The sequence below is a fragment of the Lynx rufus genome, unplaced genomic scaffold (assembly GCF_022079265.1).
Source record: "Lynx rufus isolate CCGP_SWC_20201006 ecotype Redwood Valley unplaced genomic scaffold, mLynRuf1.p SCAF_6, whole genome shotgun sequence".
Classification (NCBI taxonomy): domain Eukaryota; kingdom Metazoa; phylum Chordata; class Mammalia; order Carnivora; family Felidae; genus Lynx; species Lynx rufus.
The window spans coordinates 91,936,427-91,958,140 of record NW_025814878.1 but is presented as its reverse complement, the minus strand read 5'-3'; the positions used below and the strand labels follow the sequence as shown (position 1 = coordinate 91,958,140).

Here is a 21,714-nt window from a genome sequence, read left to right as displayed (position 1 = left end):
CTCTAACCTCTTTTTTTTTTTTTCCTTCCCCTCCCCCATGGGTTCCTGTTAAGTTTCTCAGGATCCACATAAGAGTGAAACCATATGGTATCTGTCTTTCTCTGTATGGCTTATTTCACTTAGCATTACACTCTCCAGTTCCATCCACGTTGCTACAAAAGGCCATATTTCATTTTTTCTCATTGCCACGTAGTATTCCATTGTGTATATAAACCACAATTTCTTTATCCATTCATCAGTTGATGGACATTTAGGCTCTTTCCATAATTTGGCTATTGTTGAGAGTGCTGCTATGAACATTGGGGTACAAGTGCCCCTGTGCATCAGTACTCCTGTATCCCTTGGATAAATTCCTAGCAGTGCTAATGCTGGGTCATAGGGTAGGTCTATTTTTAATTTTCTGAGGAACCTCCACACTGCTTTCCAGAGCGGCTGCACCAATTTGCATTCCCACCAACAGTGCAAGAGGGTTCCCGTTTCTCCACATCCTCTCCAGCATCTATAGTCTCCTGATTTGTTCATTTTGGCCACTCTGACTGGCGTGAGGTGATACCTGAGTGTGGTTTTGATTTGTATTTCCCTGATAAGGAGCGACGCTGAACATCTTTTCATGTGCCTGTTGGCCATCTGGATGTCTTCTTTAGAGAAGTGTCTATTCATGTTTTCTGCCCATTTCTTCACTGGGTTATTTGTTTTTCGGGTGTGGAGTTTGGTGAGCTCTTTATAGATTTTAGATACTAGCCCTTTGTCCGATATGTCATTTGCAAATATCTTTTCCCATTCCGTGGGTTGCCTTTTAGTTTTGTTGGTTGTTTCCTTTGCTGTGCAGAAGCTTTTTATCTTCATAAGGTCCCAGTAGTTCACTTTTGCTTTTAATTCCCTTGCCTTTGGGGATGTGTCGAGTAAGAGATTGCTACGGCTGAGGTCAGAGAGGTCTTTTCCTGCTTTCTCCTCTAAGGTTCTGATGGTTTCCTGTCTCACATTTAGGTCCTTTATCCATTTTGAGTTTATTTTTGTAAATGGTGTGAGAAAGTGGTCTAGTTTCAACCTTCTGCATGTTGCTGTCCAGTTCTCCCAGCACCATTTGTTAAAGAGGCTGTCTTTTTTCCATTGGATGTTCTTTCCTGCTTTGTCAAAGATGAGTTGGCCATACGTTTGTGGGTCTAGTTCTGGGGTTTCTATTCTATTCCATTGGTCTGTGTGTCTGTTTTTGTGCCAATACCATGCTGTCTTGATGATGACAGCTTTGTAGTAGAGGCTAAAGTCTGGGATTGTGATGCCTCCTGCTTTGGTCTTCTTCTTCAAAATTCCTTTGGCTATTCGGGGCCTTTTGTGGTTCCATATGAATTTTAGGATTGCTTGTTCTAGTTTCGAGAAGAATGCTGGTGCAATTTTGATTGGGATTGCATTGAATGTGTAGATAGCTTTGGGTAGTATTGACATTTTGACAATATTTATTTTTCCAATCCATGAGCAGGGAATGTCTTTCCATTTCTTTAAATCTTCTTCAATTTCCTTCATAAGCTTTCTATACTTTTCAGCATACAGATCTTTTACATCTTTGGTTAGATTTATTCCTAGGTATTTTATGCTTCTTGGTGCAATTGTGAATGGGATCAGTTTCTTTATTTGTCTTTCTGTTGCTTCATTGTTAGTGTATAAGAATGCAACTGATTTCTGTACATTGATTTTGTATCCTGCGACTTTGCTGAATTCATGTATCAGTTCTAGCAGACTTTTGGTGGAGTCTATCGGATTTTCCATGTATAATATCATGTCATCTGCAAAAAGTGAAAGCTTGACTTCATCTTTGCCAATTTGGATGCCTTTGATTTCCTTTTGTTGTCTGATTGCTGATGCTAGAACTTCCAGCACTATGTTAAACAACAGCGGTGAGAGTGGGCATCCCTGTCGTGTTCCTGATCTCAGGGAAAAAGCTCTCAGTTTTTCCCCGTTGAGGATGATGTTAGCTGTGGGCTTTTCATAAATGGCTTTTATGATCTTTAAGTATGTTCCTTCTATCCCGACTTTCTCAAGGGTTTTTATTAAGAAAGGGTGCTGGATTTTGTCAAAGGCCTTTTCTGCATCGATTGACAGGATCATATGGTTCTTCTCTTTTTTTTTGTTAATGTGATGTATCACGTTGATTGATTTGCGAATGTTGAACCAGCCCTGCATCCCAGGAATGAATCCCACTTGATCATGGTGAATAATTCTTTTTATGTGCTGTTGAATTCGATTTGCTAGTATCTTATTGAGAATTTTTGCATCCATATTCATCAGGGATATTGGCCTGTAGTTCTCTTTTTTTACTGGGTCTCTGTCTGGTTTAGGAATCAAAGTAATACTGGCTTCATAGAATGAGTCTGGAAGTTTTCCTTCCCTTTCTATTTCTTGGAATAGCTTGAGAAGGATAGGTATTATCTCTGCTTTAAACGTCTGGTAGAACTCCCCTGGGAAGCCATCTGGTCCTGGACTCTTATTTATCTATCTATTTTTAGAGAGATTGAGAGAGCATGCATAGGGGAGAGGGACAGAAGGAGTAAGAGAGAGAATCCCAAGCAGGCTCCATGTTCAGCACAGACACAGGGCTTGATCCTACAATACTGGAATCATAACCTAAGCTGAAATCAAAAGTCAGATGCTCAACTGACTAAGCCACCCAGGCACCCCTTATCATTACTTTAAAATCTCTATCAGACATATTACTCATATCCATTTTGCTTAGGTCCCTTGCTAGTATTTGTTCCTTTTCTTTCATTTGGGACATATTCTTGCATCTCCTCATTTTAACTCTCTGTGTCTGTTTCTCTGTGTTAGAAAACTCAGCTACTTCTCTTGCCATTTACAATAATAACGTTACAAAGAAGAGGTCCTCTATTGCTCTGTACTGCAGTGTTCCCTATTCCCCAGGGCCTAACACTTCAAGGAGTGTCTCCTATGTGTGTTGCATGTGCTCTGCTGTTGAATCTTGGCCTTTTCTTCCTTCAGTCCAGTTGTCTGCAAAAGTTTTCTTTGCCTACTGTGGGCATTGTTTGATCCCTAGCAGGAGTGGGGCCCACTGCCACCTTCTAAAAGGTTCTGGAATTGTGTGATCTGTCTACACACTGAACTATTTCTGTTTCACCAGTTTCCTCAGCACTTACCTGTTTCCTGACAAGGACAAAGGGACCATTTGGATTCTCTAGCTGCTTTGTAAGAACTCTGGAGAGTCTGGCTGCTCTCTCTGGTCCAACTGTCTAGATACTAATATTGGCCATTTCAGATTTATGACCCTGAGAAAGACCATGTTGACATGATGCTAATGCTGGACATCATGCCTCTTTGGGGAGTTTTTAATGCACTGAGAGGGAACGAGCCAATCCTGTTGCTCTAAGATTGCCCCTCATTTATCTGGATGTTTCTAACATATACCCTTACCCCGTGATCCTTCTCCCTTCCCCTCAAATAGTGGGGTCAGGAAGAGCAAAGACACTTGAATCTGATTTCCTGCCATTCCAGCTACTTATTCTCTAGGCTCCTCCTGGCACCAGAATGTCTCTTCCTTTCCTGTACAACAGAAACTTTCTTTATGTCATACCTTTATCTCTTATATTCTAATGTTTATTTTTAAAAACTTTATACTCCAGCCTTTTAGGTTTGGATCTTTATAAATTCATTACCAAGGCAAATTTGGTAATTTGAGGAAATCCTTTTCTGTCTCAACACAGCCTGTGTTTTGCAACTCAAATGTGTATGTTTCAGAGTATTGTCTTGCTATTGATCTTAAAAATTATTTTTAAAACTAAAAGGAAAGCATGAATGTTTTGTTCTAGGTGAATCTTCCCTCTCTTTTCTCTGATGCAATAAACCCCAAAATTTCTAACAGTCTCAACAGACAGACTGTGAGTGAAGAGTTAGGGGAAAAATGGAGGGTGGGGATGAGTTACAAATATTTGAGTGGCAGTCTGGTTGATCCTTCTCTGTTATACTATTTTCCTACTTTATATTCTTCACTGAAGTTAGACAGAATCCTGATTTTTGCTATCTGAGAGATGTGTGCATGAAACTTTGATGTCTTACCTTTTTCTGAGCTCTCCTGGAGAGAGGAAGACAAAGCTGAGGCTAGTTCACTAGGTAAGACATCTGTAGCAGGAAATGCCCAGGAGATGAGGGTTTTGTAGGTCCCTTCAGCACACAGAACATGGGATAAACCATTAAAGTCACTTTGAAGCTTTCTTTGTTGTGCCTGCCTTGTATTTTAGAGAGACCCATATTCAGGAAATGCCTTTCTGCCTGGTGAGAGCTCCAGTGAGGAAGAAGAGCCTTTAGCAGAATTGTCAAAGGAGGAATTGTGCACGAAAATAAAAAGCCTGAAACAAAAACTAACAAACACCCGGAAAGAAAACAGCCGACTTCGACAGTCTTTGGTCATGCTTCAAGGTAAACTTTGAGAAAACTGACATTTTTAGATGAAAGGGAAAATATATGATAAATGAAAATTATTGCAAATCACCTGTCAAGAATGAAAAAGAAAATGACTACCTTAGAGAAAAAAATCAAACATCACATTTAAAAAAAATCTGTGATTTTCTAAGCACTCTATTGAAGCCTTTAATTTATAGCTTAGACAATTTTAGATTATTCCTACAAAATACCAAATGTTGTATTCACTTAATAACATTCAGTGGATACTTACTGAGCATTTAATAGAGGCTACTTAGTGTGGTAGGCCCCAGAAAGAAAAGATTACTAAGACAGAACAAATACACAAAGGTGTTTATGATGTATTGATCTCATTCCCCTCTGCCAGGGAAAGCACTAGAAAATGAGGCCTGTTATGATCTATTACAGAATTACTGGAATTAAAGATCCCATATATTAAATTGTAGTTTTGTAATTGGGAAAAGTGGTTTAAGAAAATAATCACAAATTATTGAGAAATAATCACATTCCTTTGAAGACTGATAAATGAGAAAGATCCATCTTTGCAAATTAAAAACCACTTGGTATAATGCCTTCTGTATGGTCTTATATTGTATTTAAGTATTTATTTTTCAAAAATTATGTTTTCCATTTGCAGTTCAGCACTAGGCACTATTTTGTGCTGCTGAATATTTGGCAATCATATGCTATGCTGGGCAGCATCTTGTTGTAAAACAGTAAATACACAGAACATTCTGAAAATAAATCCCTCTGGCTTCTGCACAAAATGAGTGCAAATAACACAAGGAAGAAAGTGAAGAAGGACCACTCTCTAACAGTACTGCAGTCATCCAGACTAACAAGATGGCAGCCTAGCCCAGGGTGATAGCATGGATGCAAAGAGGATAGTTCCACATATTTTTGGAGGCAGAAATGATCAGAGACAGATAGAACATGGTGATGAGCTAGATTTACAAAGTAATGACTCACATGCTTTCCTAAGTATATTTATTAAATTGAAGACTTCATAATTTTATATAGAAACAGCTACATCTTAAATATGTTTATTGCATCACCAAGCCATTATCTCTTTATTTTTTCGACTTTAAATATTGAATTTTTGTAACCAATGTTTTTTTCTGGTGAGGTTTTTGCAAATTTCAAAGAATAGATAATTTTCATTTTTATTTAATCTGTTCCAGAACTTAGAGTATGATTAAAAGCTAGTTTATAAACATAGCATAAATTGCTGGTTCGAAGTATTGATTTTTGAGTTATAGACTTTAGTTTGAATCCCATCTCTGCTTATTAGCTATACAACTTTGGCCATGTCACTTTCCTGGGCCCTCGGCCCCACCTTCAATCTTCTTATCTACAAAATGGGGATGAGGGTAATCTGTCATGTCCTTCCTGCTATGAAGATTAAAAGAGATCATTGGAAGAAATGCTTTCCCCAGAGCACATGATAGGTGGTCAGTAATGGCATTTATTATTATTATTGTCTCTGTTTTTATCAACACCAGAACTTGACACATAAAGCCCAAAAAGAAAATTATTAGACCAATCTTTGTTACACATTTAGATGAGAAAATTCTAAATGAAAGAGTAGCAAATGAGTCTCAATAGTATATGAAAGGAATCACTATGACCAGTTTTTTCTCTCTCCCATACTCCCAAATGCCATTTCATTTTCTTCTCTCTCTGCCAATTTCTCATACCTCCTCCCATATCCTCGCTTTCAGGTGATGACTTTGCTTCCAACTTCACTGTGAAATTGGAGGATATGAAAGAGACTGTCATCTCCCTGCACACATGCTTTATTTATTTTATTTTTTTATATTTTAAGTAAGGATCTCTGCCCAACTTGGAGCTTGAATCCATGACCTCAAGACCAAGAGTTCCATGCTCTACCAACGGAGTCAGCTGGATGCCCTATCCTTGTACCCATGCTTAATGCTTCACTCTCTCCTGTCGCTCGTGATGACCTATCCTCTTGTAGGGCCAAAGGCAGTATCTGTGCATCAGATACCATCTTCTTTTACCTAAGAACAGAGCTCTGGAGGTTCTCCCTGCTCTCTGCTACAAGATAAAATTTTCTTCCTCTAATGAATCATTCCCATTAAAATCAGACATACCATTATTTCTCCCATTTAAAAAACAAAACAAAACAAAACCCCTTTCAGGCATTTTGCTTTTCCACCTTCCACCCTATTTGTCTCCTTCCCTTTAGAGGAAGAACTCCCTAAATGACTTGACACTACACACTGTGTTCAGTTTTTCCCCTTTTATTCTCTCTGGCTCCACTTAAATTAGTTCCTTTTCCTTCTATTGTAACTTCTTTTCTCTTGATCAGCAATAACCTCCATATATAAGCTTGCTAGTAACAAAGTACCACAAATTGGGTAGCTTAAACAACATAAATGTGTTGTCTCCCACTTCTAGAAGCTAGGATTCCAAAATCAAGGTGTCAACAGGGCCACACTCCCACTAAAGGTGCCAGGTAAGTTCTCTCTCAGTTTCTGGTTGTTCCTTGGGTTGAGGCCACATAATGCCAGTCTTCACATGGTATTCTCCCTGTATGCTTCTCTCTCATCATGTTTAAAAGTCCCCCTTCTTATGAAGACACCAATCATACTGGATCAGAGCCCACCCTAATGATCTCATTTAAATTGATTACATCTGTAAAGACCCTACTTCCCAAGAAGGTCACATTCTGAGGTACTGGGGTTTAGGACTCCAAAGTTTCTTTCTTGAGGGGACACAATTCAACCCATAACATTACATATTGCTAGCCTCGAAATCCATTTCTCAATGATCATCTAACTACCCTGTAAGAGCAGACTGCAAAGTGGTTATCTTTTGCTCAGTAATTCTTTAAAACTCTCTGAACTAATAATCAGGGATCTTTTTCAACTTATAAAGCCTACTAACTAAGAAAAACAGCAGAATATATATATGCCACTTTAGACATTCAGAATGGCAAATGTATTTGTGCTATATATGTATGTGTTAAGCATTTGAAACTTATCTTGTGGACCACAACTGACTAACACCATAAGATATAAGAGGAAGGGGCACCTAGGTGGCTTAGTTGGTTAAGCACCTGACTCTTGATTTTGGCTCAGGTAGTGATCTCACGGTTTGTGGAATGAGTGCCACATCGGTGCTGCACTGATACCACTGAGACTACTTGGGATCCTCTCTCTGCCTCTTTCTCTGCCTCTCCCTTTCTCAAAATAAATAAATAAACACTAAAAAAAGAAGATATAAAAGAGAAAAAGGTGACATATCTATTGTATAGAAGGTATCCATTTATTTTGTCATTATTTTTAGAAAATGAATGTGTACCATAAAAAGGAAAGCATTGACTAAAAACTCAAGTCTCATAACTAATGAGATTACAGTGAAGAATAAAAAATTAGTTAAGTTTTGCCCAGATTTCTTTATGATATAAAGCTTAAGTGAAATATGTGTGACTCTCCCTTCTTTCTTGAAATCCTGCTAAAAATAAACTTAAAATGCATAAAAGGAAATGACAAGAAAACCTGAAAGAAGACCACAGGAGATAAAAGATACCAATAAAATTTTACAACCTGAAAAACAGATGGATGAGTAGTGACTAACTCTGTAGAAATCTGAAAACTCAGTGTCTGTGATGGGGGTGAGGAGGGGATAGAGGTAGAGAAATTAAAAAGAAATAAGTCCTATCACACCACAGAACTATAAATGGTTTAGGAATTGTCCGTGTGAAAGGGATTAGGATAGTGCTGGTAGTGTGAAAAGACCTACATGAAGAGGTCACTGAAAGGAAGAGTCACTGAAAGACCTACACAAAGACACTTTGGGACCACAAAGTTACATATTCTTCCCATGCTGTCTGCAACTACCACTCTTCACCACAGCAAAAGATGGAGGTTTTCTCTCAGGAGGGGTTGAACCAGAGCTATGAACTCAGGGACACTGGGCACACCTGAGGGAAGGTGATTATTTGAGGAAATCTTCTATCATGGAAAACAGACCAAAACAAACTAAGAGAAAAATAAAGTCAAAGGAAACAGATAATTCAGGGAGCAGAAGAAATATACATGATATAAGAACAGGGTAATTTAAGAAATGAACATCCACCCAGGGGCGCCTGGGTGCCTCAGTTCCTTAAGCATCTGACTTTGGCTCAGGTTATGATCTCATGGTTCATGGGTTTGAGCCCCTCATTGGGCTCTGTGCTGACAGCTCAGAGCCTGGAGCCTGCTTTGGATTCTGGGTCTCCCTCTCTCTCTGCCCCTAACCCACTTGCATTCTGTCTCTGTCTCTCTCAAAAATAAGTAAACATTTTTTAAAAATTAAAAAACAATTTAAAAAAAAAGGAGAAAAAGAAAAGAAATGAATATCCAAAGACCAAGCAGGGAGAAACCTAGAAATTCAATAAAATGTCTGGAAGTTAAAGTTAAGAAAATCTTGTAGATATTAGAGTAAGAAGACCAAGAAAAGGAAAATAGAGAAGATTGGGAAAAATAAAGAATTAGTCCTGGAAGTCGAATGCTCAAAGAGAAGAAGTTCTTTTTTATTTTAATTAAAAAAAATATTTTATTTCTTTTTGAGAGAGAGAGCAAGAGCGGGGAAGTGGTAGAGAGTGAGGGAGACACAGAATCCAAAGCAGACTCCAGGCTCTGTGCTGTCAGTACAGAGCCTGCCCTAGGGCTTGAACCCACAAACTGTGAGATCATGACCTGAGCCAAAGTTGGAGGCTTAACAGACTGAGCCATCCAGGCACCCCTTAATTTTTTTAATGTTTATTTATTTTTGAGAGGGAGAGAGAGAGAGACAGAGTGCAAGCAGGGGAGGGGCAGAGAGAGAGAGACAGACAGAATCTGAAGTAGGCTCTAGGCTCTGTGCTGTCAGCACAGATCCAGATGCGAGGCTTTAACTCATGAACTGCGAGATCATGACCTGAGCCAAAGTCAGTTGCTTAACCGACTGAGCCACCCAGGTGCCCCCAAAGACAAAAAATTCTAAAAGATGAAAGAAGAAGGAGAAGCTAACTGACTAACACAAACTTTTAGATTAAAAGATACCACCAAAAGCCAAAAGACTTGACTAAGTCATAACATTGTGAACTTTTAGAACACCAGAAGTAAAGGGAAGACCCAAAAGCTTTCAGAGAGAATAAGCATGTCCCAGGCTAAGGACTGGAAATCAGAATAGCATTGGCCTTTTCACCAACAACAAAGGAAGCTCCAAGATAATTATGCAATGCCTTCCAAATCTAGACTTCTATACACAGTGATTTATCAGCCAAGTTTGAGGGTAGAATAATAATACTTTCACACTTATAAAATCTCACTAATGTGCTTCCTATGATTTCTTTTTCAAAGGTAACAGAGGATGCACTCCTCCCAAATGAGAGAGTAAATCTAGAAAAATAAAAACATGATATCCAGAAAATAGGTGGTCCAATTCAGGAGAAAGACAAAGAGGGGCCATAGAATGATAGTGAAGGGAAGCTCCAGGATGACAAGTATACAGTGGCCTAGAAGCAGCTAGCCCAGATTATGGAGGGGTATGGAGGGCTCCAGGGGAGAGAACTCCAAGAAAAATATGAAATTGATAAATGACATGATGTATCCAAATATAATGAAAGGAGATTTTACACCTCCGACAGGAAGTTTAGAGATGTATAAGTGAGAGAAATAGTGTAAAATAATAATAGTAATAATAATAATAATAATAATGTAATTATTAACTCTATGGAAAAATGTTTTAAAGAAAAGTAATTGTGAATAATATTTGCATCACTATAATAATGTAAGCACAATATTTATTGAACTAACAATTGTGTTACCATTATTCTGGGGTGATGAGAAGAGTGTGTACATGTTTGCATGTGATTAGCAGGTGTGTGTGTTTCTGTGTGGCTGGGGGAGGATTTGAAAGAGAGCAATATTGTCATACTACATAGTTGAAAATCAGTAAGTTGGTTGCCTGGCTGACCCAGTCATAGATCATGTGACTCTTGATCTTGGGGTCATGAGTTCAAGCCCCACATTGCACGTACAGCTTACCAAAGAAAGAAAGAAAGAATTATATGGATCTGAAAAAAAAACAGTAGATAGTTGTACATGCATATTATTATTTAAGACTATGAAGGTAAATACCAGAAGAAGCATGTAAATGGATTGGAATTGGTGGTCTCTAAGAGTGTTAGTCAAGAGAGGTGAGTGACAGGGCAGAGGACTACTGTTATTCATTATAAGCCTTATTTTACTTAAAAACTGATCAATAACGAGTACATGATAGGTGTTCAAATCTAGCAGCTATCATTTTTTTTAATCAGTAATTTCCTTATAGGTCAGAAATTGCCAGTTATATTTCTAGAAGAGAAAAAAAATCTAGTCACATTAATTACAAACAACTATAAAATATCTACTAACAACCCTAATAAGAAATGTATGTGATCAACGAAGAAAAATTAAAAAATCACTGGAGGGGCTCCTGGGTGGATCAGTCGGTTGAATGTCCAACTCTTGATTTCAGCTCAAGTCATGGTCCCAGGGTCATGGGATTGGGCCCTGCGTCAGGACTCTGCATTGGACATGGAGCCTGCTAAAGACTTTCTCTCTCTCCCTCTCCCCTATCCCCAGCTTGTGCTCTCTCTCTCTCTCTCTAAAATAAAAACAAAAACAAAAACAAAACAAAACAAAAAAACCCAAAACCTCACTGGATAAATATACAAACCTAAATTAATGGAGAGGTTTGTCACATTCATTGATGAGAGGAGAAGATACCAATTCATCCCCAAATAACTAATACTTTGAGTGGAATTCCAATAAAAATACTAATGATTTTTTGTTTTGTTTTGTTTTTGGGAATTTGGCAATGATTATTATAAAGTATAATAGGCAAAAATAAATAGGCAAAATCAATAAAGACCATTCTGAAAAAGAATATGTGTATAACCTATCAACATTAAATCATATAAATTTCCAATTATTAAAAGTGACTTGCTAGTGCAAGATCAGCAGATCAGTGGAACAGAATTTATATCCCCCAAACAGAACCTTATATGTGATACAGAAACTATCCTAGAGGCCATATGGCGTAAAGGTAAAGAGTATAGATTTAGAGGGGCCAAACCACCTGGGTCCAAACCCCGGCTCTGCCACCTACTAGCTGTGTAACCATATGCAAGTTGTTTAACTGCTCTGTGCCTCAGTTTCCTCATCTCAAAACTGGAAATAATAAAAGTACTTAGCTGGGTGACATGTGAAGCATTCAGAACAGAACCTGGCTGTGTAAGTATTTGCTATTCCAGGGTTCACAATCACAAATCATAGGGCCAGCTTCTTGGATGCCTGACCTGTACAGTCCCTGACAACCCTACTCTTAGAAAGGTCCCAAATACTGGTTAAAAGCTCTGCTGTCACCATATTAAAATTTTTAAAAAGGTTTGAACAAGGAGTGCTGCATTATCATTTTTGCAATGGGCTTGGCAATTTATGTAGCAAGTCCTGCAAGTTAATCAGAAAAAGGATAAATTATTCAACAAATGGCCCTGGGGAACTTGATATTCCAGTGCGTGTTGGGGGGAAGGTTGGGCAGCTTCAAATTAGGTGGTCATTTCACACCATATGGCACACTAAAATCATAGCTATACAGTTTAAATAAAAATGCCATCTTCTGAATTTTGAGTGGGAAGTACTGGTTTAAAAACATGATGAAATTTATCTTTAAAAATTAATACGTATTTTCTAATACTGTTTGTTCATTGAATAGGCCTAGAAACATGAACTCAAGAGCAAAGAGCCCTTCTAGCACCTAGATATGGTCTTATAATAACATTTCCTTCTAAAAGGAGCTAGGGTTCCTTGGAGAAATGGCTGATTCCAGAACTTGCACAGGAAATGTACAAAATGAGCCTTGTTGGGGCCTAGAACAGGAAATATAGATGAAAATCTTGTCATACCAGCAAGCAAGGCAGTTAGCAAAGACTATGTAGACATGCCAACCAGAAGAGATTCCCACTGGCCAAAGATGGGACAATTTGAGTTTCAATAATAATGATACCCGCAACAGGTTATCATGTATATTTAAATGCATGAGTTCATAATGGTATTCAAAAAAGAAAAAACTTAATGATCATCTGGAAACTGGCAAATATAGATAAAAAGTCAAGTATTTGCCCTGTCATTATTTATTATATGAAATGAACCTAAGCATAACCAAACAGTTGATGGGAGGAAGTTTCCCTTTGTACAAGAATTCTAGCCAATAATTGAAGAAGAATTAGAATATCACCATTTTTCAACCCCTTATGATGTAATGAAATATAAATGGTGATCATCAGTGACAGCTAATACCCCAAGAAACATTAACCATGCATTCTATCACTATCTGATAGAATTTAAAACACTACCTAAATCTTGTCAAGACTTTATATGTAATTACCAATTTAGAGCAAATACAGGGAACAGAATAATAAGTTAAACATGACTTGTAGATACAATCAGCAAAATCCCACTGCAGGAAACCCTGTAAAACTTACAACCCAATTTCTTCAATTAATAAATTCCAAAGAAAAAACTAGGACAGGGGCGCCTGGGTGGCGCAGTCGGTTAAGCGTCCGACTTCAGCCAGGTCACGATCTCGCAGTCCGTGAGTTCGAGCCCCGCGTCGGGCTCTGGGCTGATGGCTCAGAGCCTGGAGCCTGTTTCCCATTCTGTGTCTCCCTCTCTCTCTGCCCCTCCCCCGTTCATGCTCTGTCTCTCTCTGTCCCAAAAATAAATAAAAACGTTGAAAAAAAAATTAAAAAAAAGAAAAAACTAGGACAGAGAGGAAAAAAAATCTATAGTTTATAAAAGGACAGTAACTAATCATAACATGTGGACTTTATTTGGATCCTGATTCAAATAAAGAAAACAACAACAGTGATGAGAAAATCAGAGAAATTTGGACATTTACTAGTTTTTTTTAACATTATTAAAGAACTGTTGATTGTCACAATGGTGTTTCTATTTTATATTTATGTAATATTTTTATATTTTAAACATATATGTTTATATGTTTTCTTGCCTTTAGAGATACATATGGAAATATTTACAGATAAATGAGATGCTGCCTATGATTTGTTGGAAGTATTCTTGGGGATGGAGAGAAAGTGGATGGGGGTTTAAAGAGAACAAGACTGGCTATGAGATGAAACTGGGGGATGGATATATGGGAGTTTACAATTTTTGTTTATGTTCAGAACTATCCATTAGAAGTTTAAAAAATATATCCAGGTGGAAAAAGCTCATTTGTAAAAAAATATTCAAACCATACAAAATATATGACTATTTTACTGATCTGAAAGGTGAATGACTTTGTAAGCATAAAATAAATAATACACTGAAGAAGACTGCTACTTTACAATAAAAACTAAAAATGTGTGTATGCTTTCAAAATATCATGAAATTAAAAGATAAACACTCTAAGAAAAATGCTTGCAACTTATGACAAATAAAAGGTTAAAATGCTTAACATATAAGGGAGTAAATAACAATAGCTAACACACTGTGCTTATAACACATTAGGCACAATTATAAGCACTTCACAAAAACTGAATTATCAAAAATAGAAAAAGTACTGTCTGGCTCAGGTGGTAGAACATGAAACATTTGAACTCAGGGTCATAAGTTTGAGCCCCACATTGGGCATAGAGATTACATTAAAAAAAATACTGGGCACCTGGGTGGCTCAGTCGGTTAAGCAGCTGACTTTGGCTCAAATCATGTCTTGTGGTTCATGAGTTCAATCCTCAAGTTGGGCTCTGTGCTGACAGCTCAGAGCCTAGAGCCTACTTCAGATTCTGTGTCTCCCTCTCTATCTGCCCCTCCTGCACTTATGCTCTGTCTCTGTCTCTCTCTCAAAAATTAAATAAACATTAGAAAAAAGTTTTTTAAGTACTAATATTCCATGGTCTAACAGATAATTCATAGAAGGTCAAATAATCAATAAATAAGTATATATTTAACTTCACAATAAAATAATTGCAATTTAAATTTTATTAACACTTCAACCTATCTAAATAGTGAAGATTATTGTTAGTGGTTAACACCTGTTGTTGATGCTGGAGTGAAATGCTGACTTCTTACATTGTTAGTGGGTGTATAAGTTGGAAGAATCTTTCTCGAGAGCAAGTATTAGTTGAGGTTGGATAACATTTATACCTTTGACCCTATTATTATGCTTTCAGGAATTTGTAGCAGTGTTGTGATCAGAGATACATATGAAGATGTATGTGCTAGGCAAGTCATAAAAGTTTTGTTTGAAATAAAGAAAAATTGGAAGCAACCTAAATTTGAAAAAAGGGAGCATTTAAATACATTATAAAACATCAATACCTCAGAATATTAGGGAACCATTAAAATCATGTTTTCAAGTGGAAAATAACCCATCAACAGGTGAATGAAAACTTTAATTATGGAGTATCCACATATTAAAATATTAGCAATGAAAAGGAATGAATAACTGATACATACAACAACATGAATGAATCTCAAAACATTATGCAGAGCAAAAAAAAAAAGTCAGACCAAAAAAACTGAGAATATACCATTTGAAACCATTTATGTGTAATTCTAGAACAGGTAAAACTTATCTCTGACCAAAAATTCAAATCAGTGGTTGCCTCTAAGGCAAGTCTAGAGATTGACTCAGAAGGGACAAGAGACAACTTTCTGGATGGATGGAAATGTTCTATATCTTGTTGGGTGTCCAACTCTTGTTGGGTATATCACTTTGTCAAACTTATCCCCTTTTACCTACTTAATTTCTGCTCACACTTTGTGTAGGATCTTGCCTTTGAGTCTATGTAAATTAGACCTCAAAAGATCATATTTTCCAAGAAGATTTAGTGAAATAGGCAAATATTAAACTTACAGTTTTAATTGGAAAAAAGAACCATGACACAATGCTATGTATATAGTACAGTCCTAGTTATTTAAAATAAAATACATGAATATGGGTGAAGATACACAGAAATGACAAGAAGGATACATTCCAATGAACATGTCCAACTTTCATTATTAGGAAAAAATCAGTAAATATTCTTCAAACCTCACTTTATAGAAAATTCCCTTTTTCTCTTTACATTCTAGCTGCCTTCTTACAGTTCCTCAAGTATAGGACTTGCATTTCCTTTGCCTCTGATGACCTCCTCATTTCCTCCAGCTATTTAATCCCTGCTCAGCCTTTGGCTCTCAGGTCAATCTTGATGTCCCCAGAGAAGCCCTCCATATGCCTCCCCTCCCCAGGCTGAGTTAAACATATTATGCCCCTCTCTTGTGACACTTAACAATTGTAATTTTTCATTTCTTTGTATGTACCTCAAGTTAACCCAACTGCAAAGTTAAGGGCACTGCCCTCTAGACTGCTACATTTGCCTAACACTTCGGATGCCAACTATAAGCTCAGACATTTTCCAAAACCACCCTCAGCTCCATTAATTTTCTAGAGAAACTTACAACTCACTGAAAATTACAGGAAAAGAATACAAATTAGAACCAGCCAAAGTTGGAAGACACACATAGGGCAGAGTCAGGGTGGCTTCCAAATGTGAGCTTCTGTTGTCTTCAGGATGCATTGCCCTCCTAGCATTTATATGTTACAATATGCATGGAGTATTGTCCATCTAGGAAGCTCACTGGAACTCCAATGTTCAGAGTTTTTATTGAAGGTTCATTGTGTAGGCATGATTAATTGATTGATTGGTTGGTTGCGTATGTTGAACTCAGTCTCTAAATCATTCTAGCTTTCTGGCTGTGGTCTGCTTCTACACTAAGACTATTGGGTGTGATTGTCCACACACTGAGATATATCTTAGCATAAACTATCAGATGTGGGCTGAGAGGCTTACCCTGAAAAACAAAGACATGCCTCCTGTCACTCAGGAAATTCCAAGGGTTTACAGGCTACCTTTCAGGAACTAGGTGGTTAGGTGGAGGCCAGATCTCTCTCTAAGCAGGCCAAATTCTTACTCCACACCATGGTTGGGTAAATAGTGCTCCTCCCCCTCTTTCCTCCACCTCAGTTCCAAAAGGCCAGGATCACATTTGGTTTTGCTCCCAGTCTCAGTCTTAGCATTTAATATGGTGTTTAGCAAATGTTGACAATCTACCTAACATAGTTGTTTATGGCATGGAATTGCCTAAGTCTGAATTTGAATCTTGGTCTTCTTTTCACTGACTGGGTTGACCCTGGATGGGTTTTTTAACCTGTCTCACTGCCTAATTGTCCTCATCTGTAAACTAGGGGTAATGATAATATCTATCTCAGAGAGCAATGAGGATTAAATGAATGAACATCAGTAAAGTTCTCAGAATAGTGCCTGACACAGAGTAAAATCTAGATAAATGTTTATTATTAAATGCTCAATAAATAATGCTTATTGAATTAGTGTCTGGCACATGAGAGATGCTTAGTAAATATCAACTGAAAGAATATAAAAGAAGATTTTCTTTAGTAGATTTTACTATTTTTCTATTAATATGGTACCAGGTGTATTGATTTGTACATATTATCAATATGCTGGTTTTCAGCTTTCAAATCAAATATTGGTCTAAAGATTATGGCTTAATAATGTGCTTAAGAAAAGTCCAAAAGTGGTTTAGAGTCTTTTTATTTCTCCAACATCCAGTACCCTCAACCATAGAGTGGGAGCTAAATTAGATAGGGTTCAGTGTGTCTTCCAACTCCAACAAAATGTTATTTGTCCTTAGGAAACAAACTAGATATAACAACAGAGAAGACCATTTTACATGGAGACATGATCACCTTTGAATGTGTAAGTTCCATTTAAAAAGGAACAAAGAGAACATTCAGCTGATTACCAAAATTCATCTTTAATATGTGAAAACATAGTTTAGAATTATGGCAATAGATTTTTATTAATTTGATGAAATTTGACTCCTTGGAAAACCACACACAAGCATCATTGAAATGTTATTTTAATAAATTTAAATAGAAATGGTTTATTTTACTGGTCACTTAAATTGGCCTGATATATTGGGAAGGTGATTGATAATAGAATCAGTAATGTCTCCAAATGAGATTTAAAACTTCCAGATAATACTATTAACGATTAGAAAAAAAGAATCAACTCTTTAATTCATTTTCATTATTTTATAATTCATTTAGTTATTTTAGTTATGAAGTAATGCATATATTTTTTTTAAGTTTGTTTATTTATTTATTTATTTATTTATTTACTTATTTATTTATTTATGAGAGAGAGAAGGGAGAGACAGAGAATCCTAAGCTGGCTCCACACTGTCAACACAGAGCCCAACATGGGGCTTGAACCCACAAACCATGAGATCATGACCTGGGCCAAAATCAAGAATCAGACGCTTAACTGACTTACTCACCCAGGCACCCCCAATAACCAAATATTTTTAAATTGACTTACTATTATTAAGCCATTGTTAAATTAAATAATAAAAAGTGAGTATGTCCCAATCACTTTTTTTGCCATGCTTAGTTTCTAAAAGTAGAAAATGTTAACAATTTGTCCCACCTATTTCTATACATGCAATATAATATACGTATACCACAATAAAAAATAAGAATACATGCCCCTGTTATTAAAAGTATTTGTAAACTGTTACTTTTTCTTGCCATTTTAGTGTTACCACAGGCAGTCACCCAGTTTGAAGAATTGGTTGGTATGGCAGAGGCCCTACTTAAGGGTGGAGGAACTATGTCTACATCTGCGTCCACCCTCTGGAGAGCAACAAACAACTCCTCACCAGATTCATTTGCCTCAACATGCAGTAATTCTAATTCTAATTCCAGTTCACCAATTTCCTTGAAGGCTGAAGAAGAGCATCATACTGATGAGAAACAGGTGAGTTGGAATACTCGCCCTTTCTTTTTCTGGGATATAGTAAATACAAAAATTAAAAGAAGACTACAAAATGATGGAGCTCCTGGCTGGCTCGGTCCGTGGTCCATGGACTCGGTTTGAGTACCATGTTGGGTATAGAGATTACTCAAAAATTAAATCTAAAAAAAAAAGACTACAAAATAATCATTGTTTTATCAGATAACTTTAGGTAACTTTAGGTCATGACCATAACACTGCAATTACATAAAACAATTTTTTTACAATAAATCAAAACAACATTTGTTTCACAAATATCCAATTTAGAAAACTAAAGTCAAATTGTGGTCAATGATGAGGTTATTAAACTGGAAAACTCTTTTTTTTAAGTTTATGTATTTATTTTGAGAGAGAGAGAAATGCAAGTGGGGGAGGAGCAGAGAGAGAGAATCCCAAGCAGGCTCCAATGCTGTCAGCACAGAGCTGGATCCAGGGCTTGAACTCACAAACCATGAGATCATGGTTTGAGCCAAACGCAGATGCTTAACCGACTGAGCCAACCAGAAAACTCTTAAGCCAGTGATAGGTAACTTTGCATTAAGGATTACAAAATTACATCATTGGGAGAAGGTAAATTTCAGCCTCTGCATGCTGAATAAACATAGTTCTTTTCCTACTTCCCTAATTTCTCTTCATCAAGTAACAGAAGCTGAAAAGACAGAGTTTCATTAGAATGAGGTATCAGCTTTTAAAATATGCCTTCCAGAGCAATAATTAAATACTACCAATCTAACATTGAGAATATTTGAATCTTGGTATATCAGTTTCTTTTTGCTATATAACAGAAGACCACAAACTTTGTGATTTGTAATAATACAAATGCATTATCTCAGAGTCCTATAGGTCAGAAGTATGGTAAAATCAAGGAGTCAGCAGGTGCATTCCTTTCTGGAGGCTCTATGGAAGAATCTGTTTCCTGCTCATCTAGGTTATCATAGAATTCAGTTTCTTGTTGTTGTTGAACTGGGTTCCCGTTTTCTTGCTGACTATACACTGGAGTCCATTCCCACTTCTACAGGCAACCATATTCCTTGGTTTGTGGTCCATTCCACCATGACAGGCAAAGCCTCTCTCACTCTTCCACTCTGTCCTCCTTCTTCTGCATTTTTTTCTTAATATTTATTTATTTATATTTGAGAGGTGGGGGGAGCATCAGAGAGAGAGAGAAAGAGAGAATCCCAAGCAGGCTGTGCACTGTCAGCACATGACCTGAACCAAAATCAAGAGTTGGACGTTTAACCAACTGAGCCACCCAGGTGCCCCCTGCATCTTTTTTCTGATCCACTCTTCTGCCTCCCTCTTCTGCATCTAAGTGCTCTGTGATAAAATTGGGTCCATCTGTATAATCCAGGATAATTTTCTCATCTCAAGGTAGTTAACTTTAATCACGCCTACAAAGTTGTTTTTCCCTTATAAGGTAACATATTCACAGACTCCAGGGATGGGGGTATCTTCAGTGGGCCATTATTCTGCCTACCACATTTAGTAGGAGGTGTTGGGGATGGGACTCATTCTTAAACCATCAAATCCAGATCACATACAAGAATTTGTATGTACTCTGGGACAAACACTACATAAATATTGGGAGTTATATCAAAGATAACATTGAACTTGAACCCCTGAAATGTAAAATACATATTAAAAGTAAATTCATCACCAGGGTGCCTGTGTGGCTCAATCAGTTGAGTGTCTGACTTCCGCTAGGGTCATGATCTCACAGTCCGTGAGTTCGAGCCCCTTGTCGGGCACTGTGCTGACAGCTCAGAGCCTGGAGCCTGCTTCAGATTCTGTGTCTCCCTCTCTCTCTGCCCCTCCCCTGCTCATGTTCTGTCTCTGAAAAATGAATAAACCTTAAAAAAAATTTTTTTAAAGTAAATTCATCACCTTAAAGAACGTTAATTGTGTTTTCTAGTGTGTCTTAACTCAATCAGTAATATATTTCTGCAGATACTTTCCTTTTCTTTGTTCAGGTTCAATTATTATTTTGTATTTTTTAGTTCAAGATTGAAAAATGGCAGATTGCCCGTTGTAACAAGAGCAAGCCTCAGAAGTTTATTAATGATTTAATGCAAGTACTTTACACGAACGAATACATGGCCACACACAGCCTGACTGGCGCAAAGTCCTCTACTTCGAGGGACAAAGCTGTAAAACCAGCTATGAATCAGAATGAAGTTCAAGAAATCATAGGTGATAATATAATTGTAGTACATTGTCACATTAATTTGAAATTCTTTTATCATTCCAAGTTAAGTCATCGTTTCATGGTCTTTTTGTTGTTTATTTTTCTATGAAAGGAAAATCTCAAGATAGCCTAAACCTCTTATTAAATATGGTGTATTTTGCAGAAAAATTTTATATTAAAGCAGTCATTAAAATAAAACTAAATTTTATTTCAGTGACATGTTTGAACTTTTTAAATTCATAGCTTTAGAAAAATGCTTTTCAAAATCCTTTCAAACAAAATTTCAAGTAGCAGTTTATATCTTATTTTCTGTTTCTTATCTTGGTTGTAGATCCCTTATCTTTTATGCTAGAAAAATAGAGGCTAATTTCCTATTTATGGTTTTTAAGTTAATGAATCTCCTCAAATATAATAATCTAGATTACCAAATAATTTTTTTTGCAAATGTCAAACAAATTTAGGAAATCACTGAATCTGAGCTCTCTGTATTTTAATATACCATTTCTTAGCTACAAAAGGATCAGTCAGAATCTAGTTGTTTCAACTGTTTGCTGGGAATGGATAAAAATAAATTCCTAACATTGTGGAGCAAGGGGATCTAGAGTTAAGAGCAAGTAGCAAGGTTAAAATTGAGTGGTACCATAGGAAGACATAGACCTTCCATATCTCTTGCTTTGCTTTGAAAACCCTGCCTATATACTCATCTATTTAAATATCTCATGGGTGTTTGGGCTGCCTTTGCAAAGTGGAGACAAAAGTATAATGTGAATTGTTTGATGTTTTATCTCAGTTCATACCTTATGATGCAAAGGCCTCAAAAAGTGTTTTTGTGTATTTGTTGTTGTTGTTGTTTACAGGAGTCACAAAACAGTTATTTCCCAACACAGATGATGTTTCAATTAGGAGAATGATAGGGCAAAAGCTAAACAACTGTACCAAGAAGCCAAATTTAAGCAAAAATCTGAACTCTCAGGATATTAAGTAGATCCTTTTGGTAAGTCTGCTCAATCTTCACAATCCTCTCAATGGGGCCAAAAGATGTAATACTTTTATCCCTGGAGTAGATTTCCGTGAACACTCTTCTAGAGAATACTAGTGGCCTGTGAAACACTAATAGGTATTCGTGGGGGTGAAGGTGAGGATGGGGAAGGGGATTTCAATTTGGGAAATGCTAAGTTCAGATACAGATTTTCCTTTCCCAGAGTTTCTC

General features: G+C 37.0%; 1 protein-coding gene across 1 annotated transcript in view; it reads left to right on the top strand.

Annotated features, from left to right (window-relative positions):
- The window catches only part of BEND6 (BEN domain containing 6), a 34,275-nt gene extending 12,786 nt beyond the window's left edge, over window positions 1-21,489 (top strand). Inside the window, exons 2-5 of the mRNA XM_047101407.1 lie at window positions 4,245-4,422; window positions 18,063-18,283; window positions 20,317-20,509; window positions 21,362-21,489. Of these exons, the coding sequence (XP_046957363.1) occupies window positions 4,245-4,422; window positions 18,063-18,283; window positions 20,317-20,509; window positions 21,362-21,489 (720 nt within the window). The remainder of the gene's footprint in view (window positions 1-4,244; window positions 4,423-18,062; window positions 18,284-20,316; window positions 20,510-21,361) is intronic.
- Window positions 21,490-21,714: the final 225 nt, after the last annotated feature.